This window comes from Falco rusticolus, chromosome 11 (assembly GCF_015220075.1).
Source record: "Falco rusticolus isolate bFalRus1 chromosome 11, bFalRus1.pri, whole genome shotgun sequence".
Lineage (NCBI taxonomy): Eukaryota > Metazoa > Chordata > Aves > Falconiformes > Falconidae > Falco > Falco rusticolus.
Window position 1 is genome coordinate 11,468,656 of NC_051197.1, and position 17,247 is coordinate 11,485,902.

The 17,247-nt window shown below is 40.0% G+C and overlaps 1 protein-coding gene across 2 annotated transcripts in view; it reads left to right on the forward strand.

Moving 5' to 3' along the window:
- The window catches only part of EIF2B3 (eukaryotic translation initiation factor 2B subunit gamma), a 102,189-nt gene that overhangs the window by 19,355 nt on the left and 65,587 nt on the right, over positions 1-17,247 (forward strand). For both annotated transcript variants that reach the window (XM_037403995.1, XM_037403996.1), the window contains exons 4-5: positions 322-481; positions 6,125-6,236. In XM_037403995.1, the coding sequence (XP_037259892.1) occupies positions 322-481; positions 6,125-6,236 (272 nt within the window). The remainder of the gene's footprint in view (positions 1-321; positions 482-6,124; positions 6,237-17,247) is intronic.

The window sequence follows — 17,247 nt, forward strand, 5'->3', positions numbered from 1 at the left end:
TGTCCAGGTTCCTTCCCTTAGGAGCAGATGATGGCAGTTTAGATGGTCACATATTCTTTATAGTCCAGAGCTGGATAAGCATTAACTAAATAACTAATTTAGTAACAGCAGGACTCAAGAAAAGTGAACTGGCGAAACCCAGTAACGATTTTCGGAAAAGTATGGACCCTGTGTTTTTTAAAGTAAAAACCAAATAAAATTAATTTTTTTAAAAAAAGGAAAAAGTTATGAGTGGTTTTGTTGTTGAGTCCTCAAATGCGAATCCATATGTGGTCATTTGTATCTCTGAAAGGGTTTGGGGTTTTTTTTCTTCTTTGACAGACGGATGTCTTGGTGTTGAGCTGCGATCTGATCACAGATGTTGATTTATATAAAGTTGTGGATCTCTTTCGGACACATGATGCTACTCTCTCCATGCTGATGAAGAAAACTCATGAACCCACAGAAATGGTACCAGGACAGAAAGGGAAAAAAAAGCCAGGTATGTAGATAGGAATACATACATTTATTTATTAATAAATTATAGTGAAACCACTGGTATGTATGATATGTTTAGTTATCAGTCCCAGAGCGAAAGAAATAAAAAAGCTACAGATACCCTATTTTTCCTTAGATTCCCTGGTGGGGGTGTGACTTCTTTTTTTCCAGCTCAGAATTAAGTATTAGACTCGTGTAATCTTGCAGGCTCTGATCCAAAGCTCACAAGAGTTAAGGGAAAAGCTCCAGGTGACTTCAGTGAGTTTTGGATCAAACCCTAAATTTTTGTTACATATGAACATTAAAACCGTTAGGTTTTTCAAGAGTGCTAAGCATCAGCCAAATTGTAGCTGGGAATTCTACCACTTACTGTAGGGACCAGCATTAGGTGAGTAACAAATACTTCTAGAAACTCTCCCCTCTTGTGGTATGTACTGAATTACTCTTCTGAGATCACATGCAGGAGCCTTTTGCTAGGCAAAATTCCCACTGATTTCAAGGACTTGGTTAGATGCTTATCTTGTCCCTCTTACCATAATATCTTAGTACCTTGTAATCTTCAGTGTATCTATTCTCACAACACTGCTGTAAGGCAGGGCAGGGCTATTATCCCCATTTTACTTATATGCTAAAAGTACTAAATACCATACAGTTATTCCCATACCATACCTCACATTTTCTTTTAATGATATCTGTTAAATTGCTGAGGCTTGATTATTGCCAGCTTAGTGGGTCCTGGTCCATGATTAAAGCTCAGAGGCATTACAGTAATATGAATAAGAAAGCATAGCTTCAAACTGTTTGAGAGGGGAGTGAAATGCAAGCCAACAGTTGGACTACGTGTGTGTCTGAAAGTGGAGGAAATGTGTTTTTAAAAGAAAGCTGCTTAGACTCTGCATGAAAAGATTTTCTGGAGCAAAGTGTAAGGTTAGTAGGGCTGAAAGCATTTAGGACTTGGACTCTCAAACAGCTCTGAATCCTCTATTTTTGAAAAAGCAATCTAAGTGATAATGGCACATAAAACATTGTCAAGAGCACTACTACAGCCACAGAGTTGAGCTTTCAGGAGTTATAAACTAGTGGGTTGGTGGTTAAACATCATAGAGCTGCCCAGTATGTGAGCTCTGAGCACAGAGCGAGGATGAGGAGGTCTATGAGGATAAACAAGATCATCTGAAGATTCTTCACAATTGTAAACACATCAGGTTGCACATACATTCTTAATTCACTTGGTTTTTAATGTCTGTGTGCTTGACTTCCGTAGCATAACTCTTCCTATGTGACTTGTTAAAATTTGTGTGTGATTTCTCAGATCTGTGAAAGACGAAACTTGAAAACATTAAAATTCCATTATGTGGAAGTGATTTGACACCCACAGTGTCTTTCTGTGGGTCTTGATGCTAAGGTCTCCTACTCAAAACTACTCAGCTTGAGCTGTCATGGATAGCACTAGTAAGTTGTTCTCTATGAACTGCCTTGGATGAGACATGAACTCTACCAGACCTTTCTCAATCATTTGCTGAAAACAGGGGAGTGCCAAGACAGGAATTCAGCGTTTTTCTCCAGGTTCTGGAGAGGGGCAGTACGTTTTAGGGAGTATCAGACCCTCCTGCCTTTCATTTCTACTTGACTGAATGCGTCCTGTTGCTGTCAGCATAGTCCTAGCTCATCCCTATTTCTTTCCCCATGCTGGCTTCTTGCCACCACCAGCCTCCATTCTTATTCTTTGCTAAGTCTCGGGCTTCAAGGATCTTTGTCAAGAGTCCAGCATCTCTTTCTCTTATATTACTCTTTTCTTTCACTACCAGTCCCATTCCCTGTTCCGCTTCTGACTTCTCATCTCAACCTGCTTCATTTATTTGCCAATAATCACCCTTTTTCCTTCTCTTCTGATTCCTGTCTCTGTGGTCCAGTGTCCTTTCACAGGCAGTCCCAATTTCTACCAGTTTTCAGGGACTGCTTTCCCCCCTCCTTCCAGCTTGTTTTGCAGAGTCCTCATTTTTATGCTTTTCTTTCCTCTCACCCTTGTGAGCTTATGAGTTTTATTTCCTTGTAAAAAACAGGTTGCAAAAACAGCACATCAAGCTTTTTCCCCTGGAGCAGTCATCACAGCGTGGCTGTGGAGTCTCATGGCTTGTGTGCTTTGCTTGTACCACCTCATGGTTACAGAAGACCTTATATGTCACCTGCTGTTTGATCAGTTCTAGGAACTGAGGAATTGAAACAACCTTTCTTTAAGAATAACGTGTAAAAAAATTTGCAGCAAAAGTAAAAGTCTTGAAAGAGCACATGAAACTGCAGTTTTTCAAAGATTTATAGTGGAGTCAGATGGCAAAAAGTACACTCCTGATACACAGGTTAGCAGCGCTTACTGAATGTCATGCTGCTTCTCTGAAGAAGTGGAATACCAGAGCTTTTCAAGGGAAGGGCCACCTAACCATTTAAGCTTATACTAAACACTTTTCTTTTTTTCTTTAGCCTTAGAAGCAGCTGAACTGTTCTCACTGAATTTTCCAAGCATTCCTCTTAAGCCAGGCACCTGGCATTGGAAATTTCATTCCAAACAGTTAAATGTGATGAAGCTTATAAGCAACTGAGGACAAGATACTAACATGGAATGTGCTAGGCAGCTTTTCATAGTATGTGGCATTATCAGCGCCTTCTCTAAATGTGACATATACATGCTTCTATGTACTTGCACTGTACTGTTCAAGTGTTTGAAATGGATCCTTAGTCCTGACAAGCCACTAGATACATCTGCAGCTTTATTTATTGTTTCACGGTTCCTACAAATTCATTCACTTTTTGAGAAGGAGCAAGACTTTTATTTCACATGTGTCATGGAATCTGATATAAAGTTGTTGCTTTTGCAATATTATTGAACATTCAAGAACTGTGGTAGAAGGAACAGTTTTTAAATTAACATGAATTTCAGTGTTAAGCAGTTATCAATTCATACTGGTGGTTTCTTGAAATGCTTGACATTACTCAGCTGCAAGTTGCAGAGTGAAGTTCATTGGTTTTTATATTTTTTTATGTTGGCAATAATAATCTCATTGGCTTTTTTAATTGATTAATAAGAGGCATGGCAATAAAAGATAAAAAGGCAGAGTGCTAGTGAATGTTAGTAACCCAAATAAACAGAGTGTCAGGAGTTCAGACACCCAGAATGGAGCCATGTGCTTAAAGATGACCTGCAAGGGACTGAGTGGAAAAGAGTGTCTGAACCTTTCTGTGTATAAAGAAAGGCAGAAAAGATGGGGATGGTGACTCTTGTCTGCTTGTTTTTCTTGTCTTGAAAGCAGCAGGCATGTCATCACTGGTATTCCCTGTGTTTGCCAGAAGACCTCTTGGTGGTCTTGCAGGCTGCATCGTGTGAATTCTCTCCCTTTAATTGAAAGGGTGGGGATAGTGAATCTTTAACAAAGGTGTCTTTTTCGCAAGTGTCAATTAATTACATTTGATTAAAAAGCATTTTAGAAAATCTGACTGAAAATTATTTCTTCTCATCTCTGAATTGCTCAACTTCCATTCTTTTGTGTTGTCATGATTTCTTTAGGTCTTTAAAGCCCTTAAAATTGGTGGGGATCTAATTTCTAAGGTAATTAATAAATGGCAATAGCTATGTCAGATCCTTATTTATCTGTTTTGAGGAGGAAAACCACATCCTGCATTCCATTTTTATACTTTAAACAATTTTGTAGTTACCATCACTGCAGCCTTAATGTTTTTTTCTCATACTTATCTTGCAGTGAGTTTGTAAACAAGTTGTGTTTGTCGTTCTGCTTATTTACTCCTTAGTAATTAATGCCAGTATGATTTGAAACAGCACTCGTGTATCTCTGAGTATGACTGATTTTAGTCATAAGTTTCGTCTTTTCTAAATTACAAAAGTAATGCTGTTTATTGCCAGCATACAGGGAAAAACCTGACCTGGCATCTGCTACAAAAAAAAAAAAAATTTAAAAAAATAGTGCTCCCACAGGGTTTTGCTGTCTGTTTCTCACCTATCCACACAAGTGAGAGAAACCGGTTTGGTGGCATGTACCATGTACCTGCTCTTGTTGTCATCAAGTTTCCTTTTTTCCTTTTTTCTTCTTACGTAGAGCTTTGCTATAGCAGTGTAATATGTTGTGTTACTGTGGGAACAGTCAGAAATGGGCAGCCGAGACCTGAACTTTGAGAGAAGTAGCTTGATGGAGGAAAACTTGTCACTGTTGTGTTTCTAGCCTGTCAGGAGATCCCAGTTAGGTGGCAGTGGCAATGATTGATTAGTCCCTACTCTCAAACTTCATCACCCCTCCTTCGCATGAGTTTCAGCACTGCTTTCAAGACTTATTTCTGAATTCGTACAGCAAGTGAGCTTTATCCTAAACGTACTTAATTTCTTATGAAGTTACATGTTCAGGCCTATTTTTGTACTTCTTTGCTGTATTATTAATTTCTGAGAAGGGATGGGGGGGATTCGTAAAGAGGGTATGTTTGATCACTTGGATCAAAGACTCCCAATAGGAGAACTTTCAACAGGTGCGTAGATTTGACTCTATTTTGATAGCTATTGCTATAGTAACTCTGAAGGAAAAGGTAAAATAAAAAATGGGGCTGAACTGGGGAAAATGGGGTTAAAATAGTTTGGCTGAGAAAAGATCTTAGAGAATTAACTACTTAAAGAGCATGCTGTTACTCCAGTGTGGTTAAAAGCTTAGAACTTAGGAGATTGAGTATTTGCCAGTTTGGCCCAAAATAATAGTATTTAGTGGGAGAAAAGAAGGTTTTGTTCAAAGTGTACCATGGCATTCTTGTACAGTCTGTGTTCCTGTAATGATGGTTGCCACCAGAGTGATGGCTTATACTACAAAGTGCAAGTTACAATAAGCTCCCACCACTGCATTCAGATGTTGTGGAAAACTGTTCAAAAACAAGTGCTTTACATGTCAGTAGACCAAAGTCACTATTGATACACAGTCAGTGATTGCAGGAGGTGGGAATTGCCACAATAATATATGTGACTATGAGGTATTCTCTTGGGTGGCGGTTTTATAAATAGGTCTTTAAAGCAAGTTAACCCACCCAGAAACATCAGCGGTAGGAGTGTTAGAATCTATACTTTTATGTGTTTTTGTGTATGTGATTTAAGTTTTCTATTGCTATCAGTATTTATTTGAAATAGGAGATCAGTTGTAAAGTAGTTATGTCTTAACTGAAATAATAATCCTCTCCAGACCACCTGATTCTAATGAGTGATTTACGATGGGGAAGAAGCAGTTGGACTTTGAAGAACTCTCTGCTTGCCTTGGGTTTGTTGTTGTGTAAATTCAGGTACCAGTTTTTAAAAAGAGAGAGAGACAGAAGGAAAGCACAGCTCAACATGGGAGTGTTGCGTGTCAGGACTTGTAGTTGGCATTTTCATAAAAAGGATGCAAAAAGCTTGCAGGGCCAGAGTTGTGAATGTTATGCTGTGTATCAACTACCCTGACTGAAAATAAGTTAATAAATATTGTGGGTAACTTTCGTAAATTCACTGATTTGCTGGGTTAGTCTGAAACCTAGTATTTCATATTTCGGGGGTGGTTGGTGGTCCCATTTGTCTTTCCAGCCTGCATTAAGACAGGGTTATATAATGATTGTGTTTGATTTTCTACTTCAGTGGAGCAGCGTGACTTCATTGGAGTGGATGACACAGGAAAAAGATTGCTCTTCATGGCTAATGAAGCTGACTTGGATGAAGAACTTGTCATTAAAAGATCCATCCTTCAGAAGTAAGCTTATGAGTCCTTGTTACAGAAGCTGAACGTGGGATGGGGGAAAATAGCTGTGTACTAGGAGTGATGGTTAAAGACCAAGTAGGATGAGAAGGGAGGAGGAAAAGCAGCTTCTGCAATATTCAGGGAGCAGTATTTTATTATTCATTACATCATTACAACCAGCTGATAGGCTTGTCTGATACCTTTATTGTGAAAAATTCCAGGGACAGAAAAGGAATGGGTGCAAAGGTAACTCCTTGAAATGAAGCCAGTATTATAGCTCAGATAACAGTTTAGATTCAGAAATGGTAGACCTACGTCCATAAATGAAATGCTAGTCTCATTGGCAAAGTCCCAAATGGATTTACAGACTATCTGAGCTAGGCCCTCAGGATTTCATGGCACTCTTCTGCATATAAGGTACAGAACCTCAGCTATCTTTGCGGGCCCAAAAGGATTCATTAGAGAATCCATGTTTATATCCACCATTAAACTGCACTGGGGACTTGGATGAACTTATTAAATACGCAAGACTAGCGAGCTTCCTGCACAGTGTAATTCATATCCATTAGTAGAAGAAGGAAAGATGGCTTGTTGCTCTTTACGCTGTTCTCAGCAGTGGTTTTAGTTTTCTCAGACACACGTTGTCTGGCATCTTCTGTAGAAAGCTCTGCTGGCTCCTTGAGAGGCCAGCCTTTGTAGTCTGTCCCAGGCTGACAGACTTTCACCTCTGTGAGATTAGACACCTGTGGGGCAGCCATCTGAGAGCTGGGAAATTCATCCATGTGAACCCTGTCAGTTAAGGATGCGGACATCTGGGGTCTGCTCTCAGATAAATCTCTTCTGTGAAAATGCCTCTGGTGTGTGCTGTAGGCCACAGCTAGGTGTAATCTTTCCTTGAACATCCCGCTACCAGATGCGAGGGAGGTGCTGTATGCCCATGGAAAGATGAATGCTCTTCTGCCTAAGTTTAAGGATTACCCTTGAAGGAAGGTAGTCAAGAGTGAGCCTGTTAACTGCTGTGATGGAAAGAGCCTGTCCCAGCACGTTTCCTCCAGTGGGGCTCTCATGGGTTTTTCTTGGGCATGGCAGGGACCAAACTGCAGACAAGCCTTCTGTATGGTTCTATATAGGCTGATCTGCGTAGTGTAGGAAGTTCAGCACTGTTGCATTCGGTGGTTTTGCACAAACAAAGGCTAATAGATCTATGTAGGGCTAGAGAGGAATATTTTTATCTGTTGTTAGTCGTGGGCTTGTCTTTATGGTTTTCTCCTAGCACTAGCATGGCTGTGGTATAACAACTTAGAAATTGCTGTAACATGTGTGATCTTAGTTGACCTCTGATTTTACAGGTTCATCTAACCAGAGGATTCTCATTCCTGTTACCCTATAGCTAAATTAATCAGGCTTTATCCTGCAGGCCAAATGTTGCTTTTAGGAACACCTGTTCAGTTACATTGTCTTCAGCAGATCTTCTTGAGCATAACTGTTTTGTGTTTGGTAAATGTAGTGTTGGTGATATACAGATGGGATAAAAATCTGTGTCTCCCTGTCTTTCTTAGATTTCCATATGCACAGCTATGAAAGGTAATGTAAAGTGTTAGCTACCCTTCAAGTAAAGCCCATAAATGATATGGTAGTCTGGAAGCACAAGGAGAAAAGATCTGCTAAGTGTTAAAAAGAAGGGCAAAAAATTAAGATGCTTTGAAGCATCACGCAGAAGCATTGGGCCAGTATCCACCTGGGTAAGCCTCTGACATCTGGAACTGCTTGCTGTGGGTACTTGTGCGCTCTCTCTGTTTTACAGCTGCCATCTTGGAGAAGCTCTGAGGGAAGCAAAACAGTATATGGAAATTGTCAAGTATTTTCAGATGAGGCAATTTCAGGGTAGCAACAACTGTGGGAGCTCTAGGAAGACAAAGTGTTGGCAGCTAATGATGTTTTAACCACTGTGTTGTCTAGACCTGCTGAAGCCCTGAGTTTCTCATGTGAGAAACAAAAGCAACACTTAAAATGATCTTTGAAGTCTTCTTTTTTTTTTTTTTTTTAATACATCATAGTAAAGCAAGGGGGGGGGGGGGAGCAAGCCCAATCTCGCCATCTTCATGGATAACTGGAAGTGACTGCCTTTCAGCTACCATGTTGGCCGTTTCTTGATCTCTGGACTTTGTTTTGATGAAACAACAGGCTTTGTGGCAAGATGGGAGAATTTCCAGTACACTCATTTGTTCCTCTGTAAAATACAATAGACATCTTGAGGGTGTTTCTTTTGTTTGTTTTGCTTTTAATGGTCCCTTTGAAGGGCTATAGTGGTCTTGTTACATGAACTCTAGAACTCGTTCTGTGCTTGTTCTGCTCTTCAGATCCTTTTCTTTTTCTATTTTCTTTTTTCTCTCCCTTTTTAAGGAGGGAGGTGGAAGGAGGGGACAAGGAGGGAGTGGTGAAAGGAATGGGAAGAGGGAAGATTAGCTTTTCTTTAAAGATAGGAATCTTGTTACTGGTAAAAATCTAGATCCCATACAGAAATGGTTCAAAAGACCTTTGGCTTCCCCTCCTCACAGGAGGGAAGTTGTTGACAAAACATCCAAAGCTGTAGAACGCTAATTTAAATCCTTGAAGAAAAACCTTTTTCCTGACCTTTGCCTTCCTCCTATCATTGGATTTCACGCTCTTCACTTTCCTGCCATAAAAGAGCAGCTGGTGGGGAGGGACAAGGGAAAACACACATTCTCCTGAGTACCTGTTGAGTATTAAATATTTATTTGCTCTTGACTCAGGCATTTTGTAATAGAGTGTTTCAGAATGAAACATTTTAATAGGATTTCTAGGTTTGTGGTATAACCTGTTATTCTTATTCTCATTTTGGTTAGGATTTCTTTTCCAGATTTGTTGTTTTGATTTGTTTTGGGGTTTTGTGAGTTGTGGATAGCCATTCTGGTTTTGAGAATGCCTCTCCTTGTTACGCCACAGAAAGGAGTCTGGATTCTGCTCCTCTGGGCAAAGCTTTCCATCCTTCCCCCCACCCCCCCGGTGCTGTTAATCACCCTAATGACAAGTCCCACAGGTAGCATCCTCTCTCCAGTAAACAAGTGCAAAACAGTATCAAATACATCCATCCAGATCCATTCAGGCACGTTTTGGTGTGCATCAGGGTAGGGCAGGAGACTAATTTATTGGTGGTGCCTAGAGAGACTAATGCTGCTGGGGGAAACATTTTCAAGGAAATGGTTCCCTGTTTGGGTAATGAGAGCTTATAAAAAGCCATGAACAGCCTGTGCATGTCATTCACTTTGGCAAATAGTTGCAAGATGAGATACGAGAATGAAAGAAATACAGTTTGGGGAAGTTTTGAAGCCAACAGGGCCCTTTGAAGAGAAAAAAATAAAGTTATGTGCTCATCCCTGGAGTCTGGTTTTGCTGGTGACATCTCTCTGACTTGGATCTTGACAGGATGAAGGAGTGAGGAAATGATGAGAATTCCATAGCTGCCTCCTTTGCTTTCGGAGGGGGCAAAAGTATTTGTTTTCAAAGCACGATTACAATGGACAGGGAGCCTTTTTGCTCCACCTCTGATATTTACGGTCATGCAAAGTGAGACAGTAAAAGACACCTGTTGGAGCAGGTCTAAATTTGGAGCATTTCCTTTTAAGATCTTGTGGGCTGTGTAAGGGTGAGTTCAGCCTTCGTGGGTGTTCTGTCTGCACAGACGCAGGTGCAGGGCTTCTCCTAGAGAATATGTTAATAAATCACCGTGACAATTCCAGCTACTTATTACCTCATGTGCTTCAGACAGAAAGGAATACCTCATCTATAAATATATACAGTACTAACATTAGTAACCTTGAAGTAACAATACAGATCTGTTTTTAAGATACTTTAATAAAAAGAGGGGGGTAAGATGGGGGAATTTTTCTTCCTTTTACCCTTGCATCATGAGACTAAAAATGAACTGTGTAGTATAATTTTAAAAGTCGGTGTTGCCAAGTAGGTAGGTAATGGGAGTTCAGGAATAGCTTTGATACACTTGATTTCCTTTCTGTTGCCTTGGGATATTGCCTTTTTTTTTTTTTTCTGCTGATAATTTGTTTTAAATAAGTGGATCGTATATAAACACCCTGCAACTTCCTTAGTGTTTCTGTTCTCTGAAACTGCACTCCTTGGGGAATTGGCATCTCTAAAATACTCTGCCACTCGTATGGTGGTTCTTTTGGGTTTTTTTTCATTTAAAATCTACTCTGTGAGAAAGGCTGGGAATGACACAGACATAAGGAGATGTTCCACTGTGTAAAGCATCCTAAACTAGATGATGGGCAGATGTCCTTTTTCAGATCCAGCTGTGCTGATGAAGGGGACCACCACCTCCAGCTTGCCCCAGCTGGGTGTATGATCGAGTGCTTCATAAGCCACATGTGTCAAAATGAGTTTCATTATGTTTAATAGATTAATCAGCAGGACTTTGATAACTTGGTTCTTTATACTTTATGCATTAGGGAGTGGTCCCCACAAGCAGTGCCACTGGCAGGGAAGGGAGGGATGCAATAACCTAACTCCGTAGGAGAATCCTGAGGAGCAACTCAGGACAGACCAGGAGCAAAAACTCTGCTGGGCTCAGCTGTCTACAGGATGAATCTATATGTATTAGCTTTGGTGATGGTCCCATGTTGGAAAAATCAGTAGTTTTCGCTATTAGAAAACCTGTTACTAAGTTTCCTTTTGAATTCAAGTGGTATTTTGAAGAATGCCATGGAAAGATGTTGGGTATATCTTCCCCCCTGCCCCCCCCCCCCCCCCCCCCCCCCGCCATGTGACTTTCAGAGAGTGGTGTGTAGATCTGCATGTCTTTCCTGTTATTTCAGATCTGCTATTGTCACACATAAAAATAAAATTTTTGGACTAGCACCCAGAAAATAAGTCAGGTTCTTTTTGGCTTGTCCATCACAAAAATAGAAATTGTATGTGTTGATTTAGGTAATAAACCTTTTGCAGATGCACAAACCAGAAAAGAATCTGGTTCCCCTTCCCAGAATTGAATTGGTTTCACAGTACTAGTAGGAATTTAGAAAGTTGTAAAAAGTTATTTTACCAGTAAAGCAAGCAGATCTGACTGTGAATCAAAACAGGGGGACTAGGACTATTGAATAAGAGGGTGTGATTTTTACACACTTAACTTCTCAGACTATAACCACACTTTAAAAATGTTGATGTAGCTTTAATCATACTTCTTTACAAAAGAGGATTTTGCTGAACATATCAGAAAAAGATATTGGCCTCTAAGTTGTTGTTTGAGCCATGAGTTGAGAGTAGATGTTCTCAAGATGCTATTGGAGGTCTTGTGTGCCTGTTTAGAATTTTCTCAGTTCACTAAGAGTAGCTGCTGTAAATAAAAGGCATTAATTTTCTCAGAAAGTTTGCCCTTTTTATTATGAGTTTAAACTTTGCTCAACTTGCTCTGCTTTTTCTGTAAATATATTGGGGATGAGGGTAGCCTTCAGCTTCAGAAACAGAGTATTTTTAAAATGATTTATTATTTCTAACATGGATGTAGTCAAATATAAGGAAAATATTTTAATTTGGTGCTTTTGTATGTTATGCTTGTACAATAAATGTGAACATACTATCAAAGCAGTAAGTGAGACATTGACTTCATATTTTAAAGAACATGCTGCTATTACCGATTTTAATACTCTTGCTTCCACGGGATTTTATTGTGGTTTTCTGCTGCTGTGTTATTTTGCTCATTCATTGGAGGGGGGTTGAAAGGAATGTACAGCATATCCAGGTCCTGCCATGTCTTGACAGCTTGTACAGGTAAGAGGCATGAGTTTTTGAATCTGGGATATTAGCAGGAACTTCTATTGAATGTAGCTATAGAAAGACTTATTGGCAACAGATTTAATTTTGCTGCAAGATTCTTGCCAGCATTACAGTATGTGTAAGACTAAAAGCAGAGTGTGGTGCTCAGCATTTGGTTTCTAATTGTCAGTAAATGTATGTTGTGCGGATTGTCATTTGTCTTGTCTGTCTGCTGCAGTCTCAGACCAGCACTTAGCCTGGGATTCGGTTTTGCTTTTCAGAGGTTCCGAAGGAGGGAGGGATGACTGTATTGCTTGGACACCCTCGAGTCCATGTGACTTGGTAAATGCAGTGCTCTGGATGAGTCATCAGGTTGGACAACACTGAAGCTGAATCTCATTGTTACTCTGAGCCAGGCTTGGGTCTTGAAAAAGACGACAAATGGTCTGTTTTAGAAAGGTGTCTTAATACTTTAGTACAGTTGCCACTGTGTATTTTTTAGCAATGTTGTGAGTTAATTGGTTTCACAGATTTGATGGGAAATGTAGCCATCACCAGTTGTTTTTGTAACTTATTTTACCCCGATTGATCTAGGTGTAACCTATATGATCTAAAGTTCCTCTGAATGGTTTGGTTAGGGGAGACACACAGAATGATCAATTATTTGCTTTCAGTGTATGTTTTCAGCCATGGTGGGAATTCAGTGTAGCTGCCTGCTGAAATCTTAGCGTTTCAGCTTGTGCCTGGTGATCCCAGAATGACCAGTACGCAACAGAGGGGCACAGACTCCTTATTGTGCAGTTGCGATGGTACAGAGAGGAAAAAAAGCCAAAGGTCAGAGGAGTTATCCCTGCTTGTGTGAGCGCTGTCAGGCTCTCCCCTACCACATGTCCGCCATGTGTTCCTCATCAGCGGGATGTGGAACTCCATGACGCAGAGCAGACTGGAATGCGGAGTTAGTTAACACCCGCCGTTGGGGAATTTATCAGCCAATGTGGACTATGGGGGGGAGGAAACGACCTAGTTTAAAGCAAAGTAAGGGTGAAATGAGGCATGTGACTGTTCCTCTTCAGTTAAAAGGCCTGATTCTGCTTGGGGCTGAGGTCCTGGCTCATGAACCCAGCCAAAGGTTGTGGTTCCCTTACTGTTCTGTGTTTCTGGTGGTTTTATTAATCCTGTACGTTGTCATGCCTAGCAGTGGGCTGGAGGGAAATACCCTTGGGATTTTTGCAAGGAACCATTCATCCAGTTTATTCTAAGAAACCTGGGCTTTGAAGAGCCTTTCTTTCATCCTGGTCATTGAGATCCCAAATCACTAACTTGCAGGGATACATAGAAGTGATAGCCTCTCCATTAAAATTAGCTACACTTGCTATCAGCTGAGCTGTAGTTGCATAATATTTTTAGTGCTGATTTATTACACTTACTTCATGGCTACTGTGAACTCTAACCTGGATGATTTACTGTAATGTTTAGCACTGCTAAGAATATTGTGGAAGTCCTAATGGAAGGAGTCAGAATACACAGTTAGCTGGTTGAAGGTATATGTGGGCCCACAATTCTTATCGGGATCATGTTCTGCTTTACTTGCAGCAAATATATATCTTTCAAAATGTTTCCATTCATTCAGAATACAATGCTGAATTCCCTCTTGAATAGCCGTAGTGTGGTTCTCCCCAAACAGCATTGTGCTGGCAGTTTCTGGAATTACACAGGAAATGAAGAGCATAGCAAACTTTCCTTTCTCTTGCTAAGACATGCTCCCCGGGAGTTCTTCCAGTAGATCAAGTAAATAGCAGAGATCTATTCCTAAGGGCAGCATGTCCTCTATGTTTCTGCTTTGAGAAATCCTAATTTTCTCTGGCTTTAAATCCTTCCTTTCTTCATCAAATTTATTGCACCATTTCCCCAGCTAGAGAAGATTAGATAGAGATTCTTTTTACAAGCAGTAAAACTTTTTATCCACTTGTCTTAGAGATTTCTTACAGGACTCTATGTAGGATATACTCTGTTAAGAGGAGGTAGTTCTTAGATCTTGATATGTGAACTGGCAATGCAGAATGCTTTATCTTGCACAATTACTCATTCTAAGTGTAACTTACATGTACCTGCATATTAGCTGGCAACAACTGCTGGTATTATTTGGGTCGATCATCATGAAATTGTGTAACCTTTTAAACAGACCTGTTGGTGGGAGGGGGTGAGTGGAGGCTGAAGATTTTGAAAAATCTGGGTCAGACAATATAGAGAGATTTTAAAGGGGAGCAATTTAGGGCCTTCAGACAGAAAAAAAATTGGCTGACGGACTTTAATTAAACTCCAAGGGTTGGAAGCAAACCAGTAAGAAAGCAAGGGAAATTTAAGTTAAAGCTCAGCTTCTAGTTTTTCTGCATATAAATCTTCCAGCAGCTGGTGATATTTGCAAGAGCACAAGAGACTGTCTTTCAGTATTTCCTTTGATATTTGCCCCCCCTTTGCTTTATTATTCCCAAGGACTAACATTAAATATCATTTCAGAGGCCATGTGTGTCCCTAACTTCTCTGTCCCATCTCTGTGGTACGTGTGTTCATACATGTATACATATATGTGTAATATATTTTGTTCACTAACGCATTGGTACAGCATTTGTAGAACTAGGTGTAATTTTTTTGTTGTTTTTTTTCCTGAAACGAGCTACATCATTTCTGAATATACCTCTGAAATTCCCACTTCTGTGACTTTGAGCCTTAGCCAGGTAGAATAGTAATAACAGAATCACAGCCAGCAGTGCCATAAATTTCAACTAAAGTATCAGGCAAGAAGTCTGATTTCTGTTTGTACTGTTGTTAGAGATATTTATGCAGGGCAAGTCTTTCAGCAAGTGTGATTATTTTCAGAGAGGCCCTCTCTCCACTCTTGCATTAGAATGTGCTGGGGATGTGTGCAGGGAACGGCACCTGATGAACAGCAGCCGGACAGAAGGAATAAAATCCCTTGGGAATGAGACTTTTCTTTATGGCCGTTTTTCACTTCTAAGGCCACTTGAAAAATATTGTTCTTCAGGTAGATCTCCTTCGTAGATCCCTGGGTTAGCATTTGGGTGCTTGCCATTTTCCCAGACCAAGAAGCTACTGAAGACTTAAGCTCTTCCAGTAGAAAAAGTATGCAGGCACCTATTTTGCAGCAGCAGACACTATTGAAAGAATAATGGACCCTTCCCACGTTCAACTCCATTCTTGCAGTTGGTCCTAGACCTCTGGAGCCACTGTGCTAGCAAATGATTACATTCTGGTTCTCTTCTGTAACTCTTCTAAACAAAATGTTGAGACATTGATTTATAGAATTTAGATTCTTTTGTTGTCAGTGTAGCTAAAAGTAGCCTCTGGCTATTGAGGGGATAGATCAGTGAGACACATTAGTGCTTGCTGGTTATGCTTTTCTATATCTTACCCTTTGAGGAAATAGTATATATTTAAGATTTAAGGAATAAGTCTCTTGCATGTGTTTGGTTTAGATGTACCCCATGACAGTGTAGCTCTAGAATGTAGGTTTCTGTGTGTTTTCTGATTTACATTATTATATGAAGAAAGCAACCAGAAGAAAAGTAGTCTTCGGCATTTTTTTTGCTATGCCCTTTGATGTTTGTCAACTGAAAATAAGGGACTGTGATACTACGGATGTTATGTAGATTCCAGGCTTTCATAATGTGACAGGGATAACCTCATGCCTGGGGTGAAACATTGACTTCTCATGTCCTGGGCAACTATTGACTTAAAGGGTTTGCAGAAAAGTTCTCCGACCTTACTTCTCAGTAATCTATTCTTGTCTTTGGAAAAACCCAAAGTGTTAATCTTTTTGATGGTTGTAAAGGACCCTTGAAATAAGCAACGTTTGTATTTACAGAGGAAGAGTTTTCTTGTTCTACAGGTGATCTAGTGCTGGATAGGGTAAAATTTAACATGTGAATTGATGGGCTATCACCTGTTTACATTAAGAATGTTGTGTAATTAATATAGAAAGAGATCTCCCTTCTTTGCGGTCTTGAGAAGTCCACTTAATGTTTGTCTCTCGTATTTTCTTCACTTTTTAAAATTAACACAATATTACTGTTCTGTCTCATAAGGGCATAACCCATGAATGTTTATGTCAGTAGTGTAAATGTAGAATGCTGCTCTGAGTACAGGGTATTTAATTATTAACTTTCCTATATTTAGAGTCAGAATAGTTACTTGTTAAAATGACCTGCAGGAAGCAGCTAATCTAACACATACAGCATGAGCTACAGATCGTGTTTAAACCTGGATTTTTAGTTTCAGCACTTTTATTTCTTCATGTCAGATGCCAGTAGTATTTAAAGGTATTATTGTATAGTTTATTGTGTGTTAACATTGTTGTGTGCTGCTATTCTTATCACTTCACTGTCTCTGATTTCTTACCACTGTACTAATTCTCGTTTTTCATACAAAAGCACTGGTCGTACAATGAAAAATGAAATATGTTTTCTTTTGCATTAACAAGCCACTACTCCTGAGCGTACATGATCAGATTTGTAGATGGGCATTCCTTGCGTGCGCATGAACTGGTTTTACAAATGCTGGCTCGAGTCTGGCACAGCTTATTGCAGTGCACCTGAGCTAACATGCGAGTGCTGCTGGGGCCAGGCTGGGCTGGCAGTGATATAGCTGGGAAGACAGAGCAGCTCCTGAGCTAGCAAGTGGGGGCTCAGGGCACACTGTGGAAGTGCCAGAAGGACTCAGAAGGAGCCAGTTCTGGTGCAGAAACAGCAGTGTCATCTGGGCTTTCTTGGGTCCATATTACTCTGGATAAAGGAGAAAAAGCAATGTTCATGTTTCTTTAGTCCTTGCATTTGTTCGCTGCTCTCCACTTCCAGTTTGGCCACCTGAGGGCCAAAAAAAATTAAATTCTGGAATAAGAATTGTGTTTTTGTTACCCATATGTACAGCTTTGGTCAGCACTTTCAGGTTCCAGCAAAATGCAAATATCATACAGGAGTATAATCTTCTATAGTTCTTCAAATAGCTTACTTTTCACAGTAGAAAAGTAATTACCTTTTAGAAGGTGATCATTCCAAAGACTAACTGCTTCCATTTCTCCTAAACAGTTTAAAAGCATGACAACTATCTTTTGCAAATGATCTGCTGTAAAACATATGAGTTGATTGGGCTGCTGTGTGTGAGCGGCTTCTTCATTTTTTAATGACAATTTTTTCCATAAAGAAGAGTTAGTTTTCTG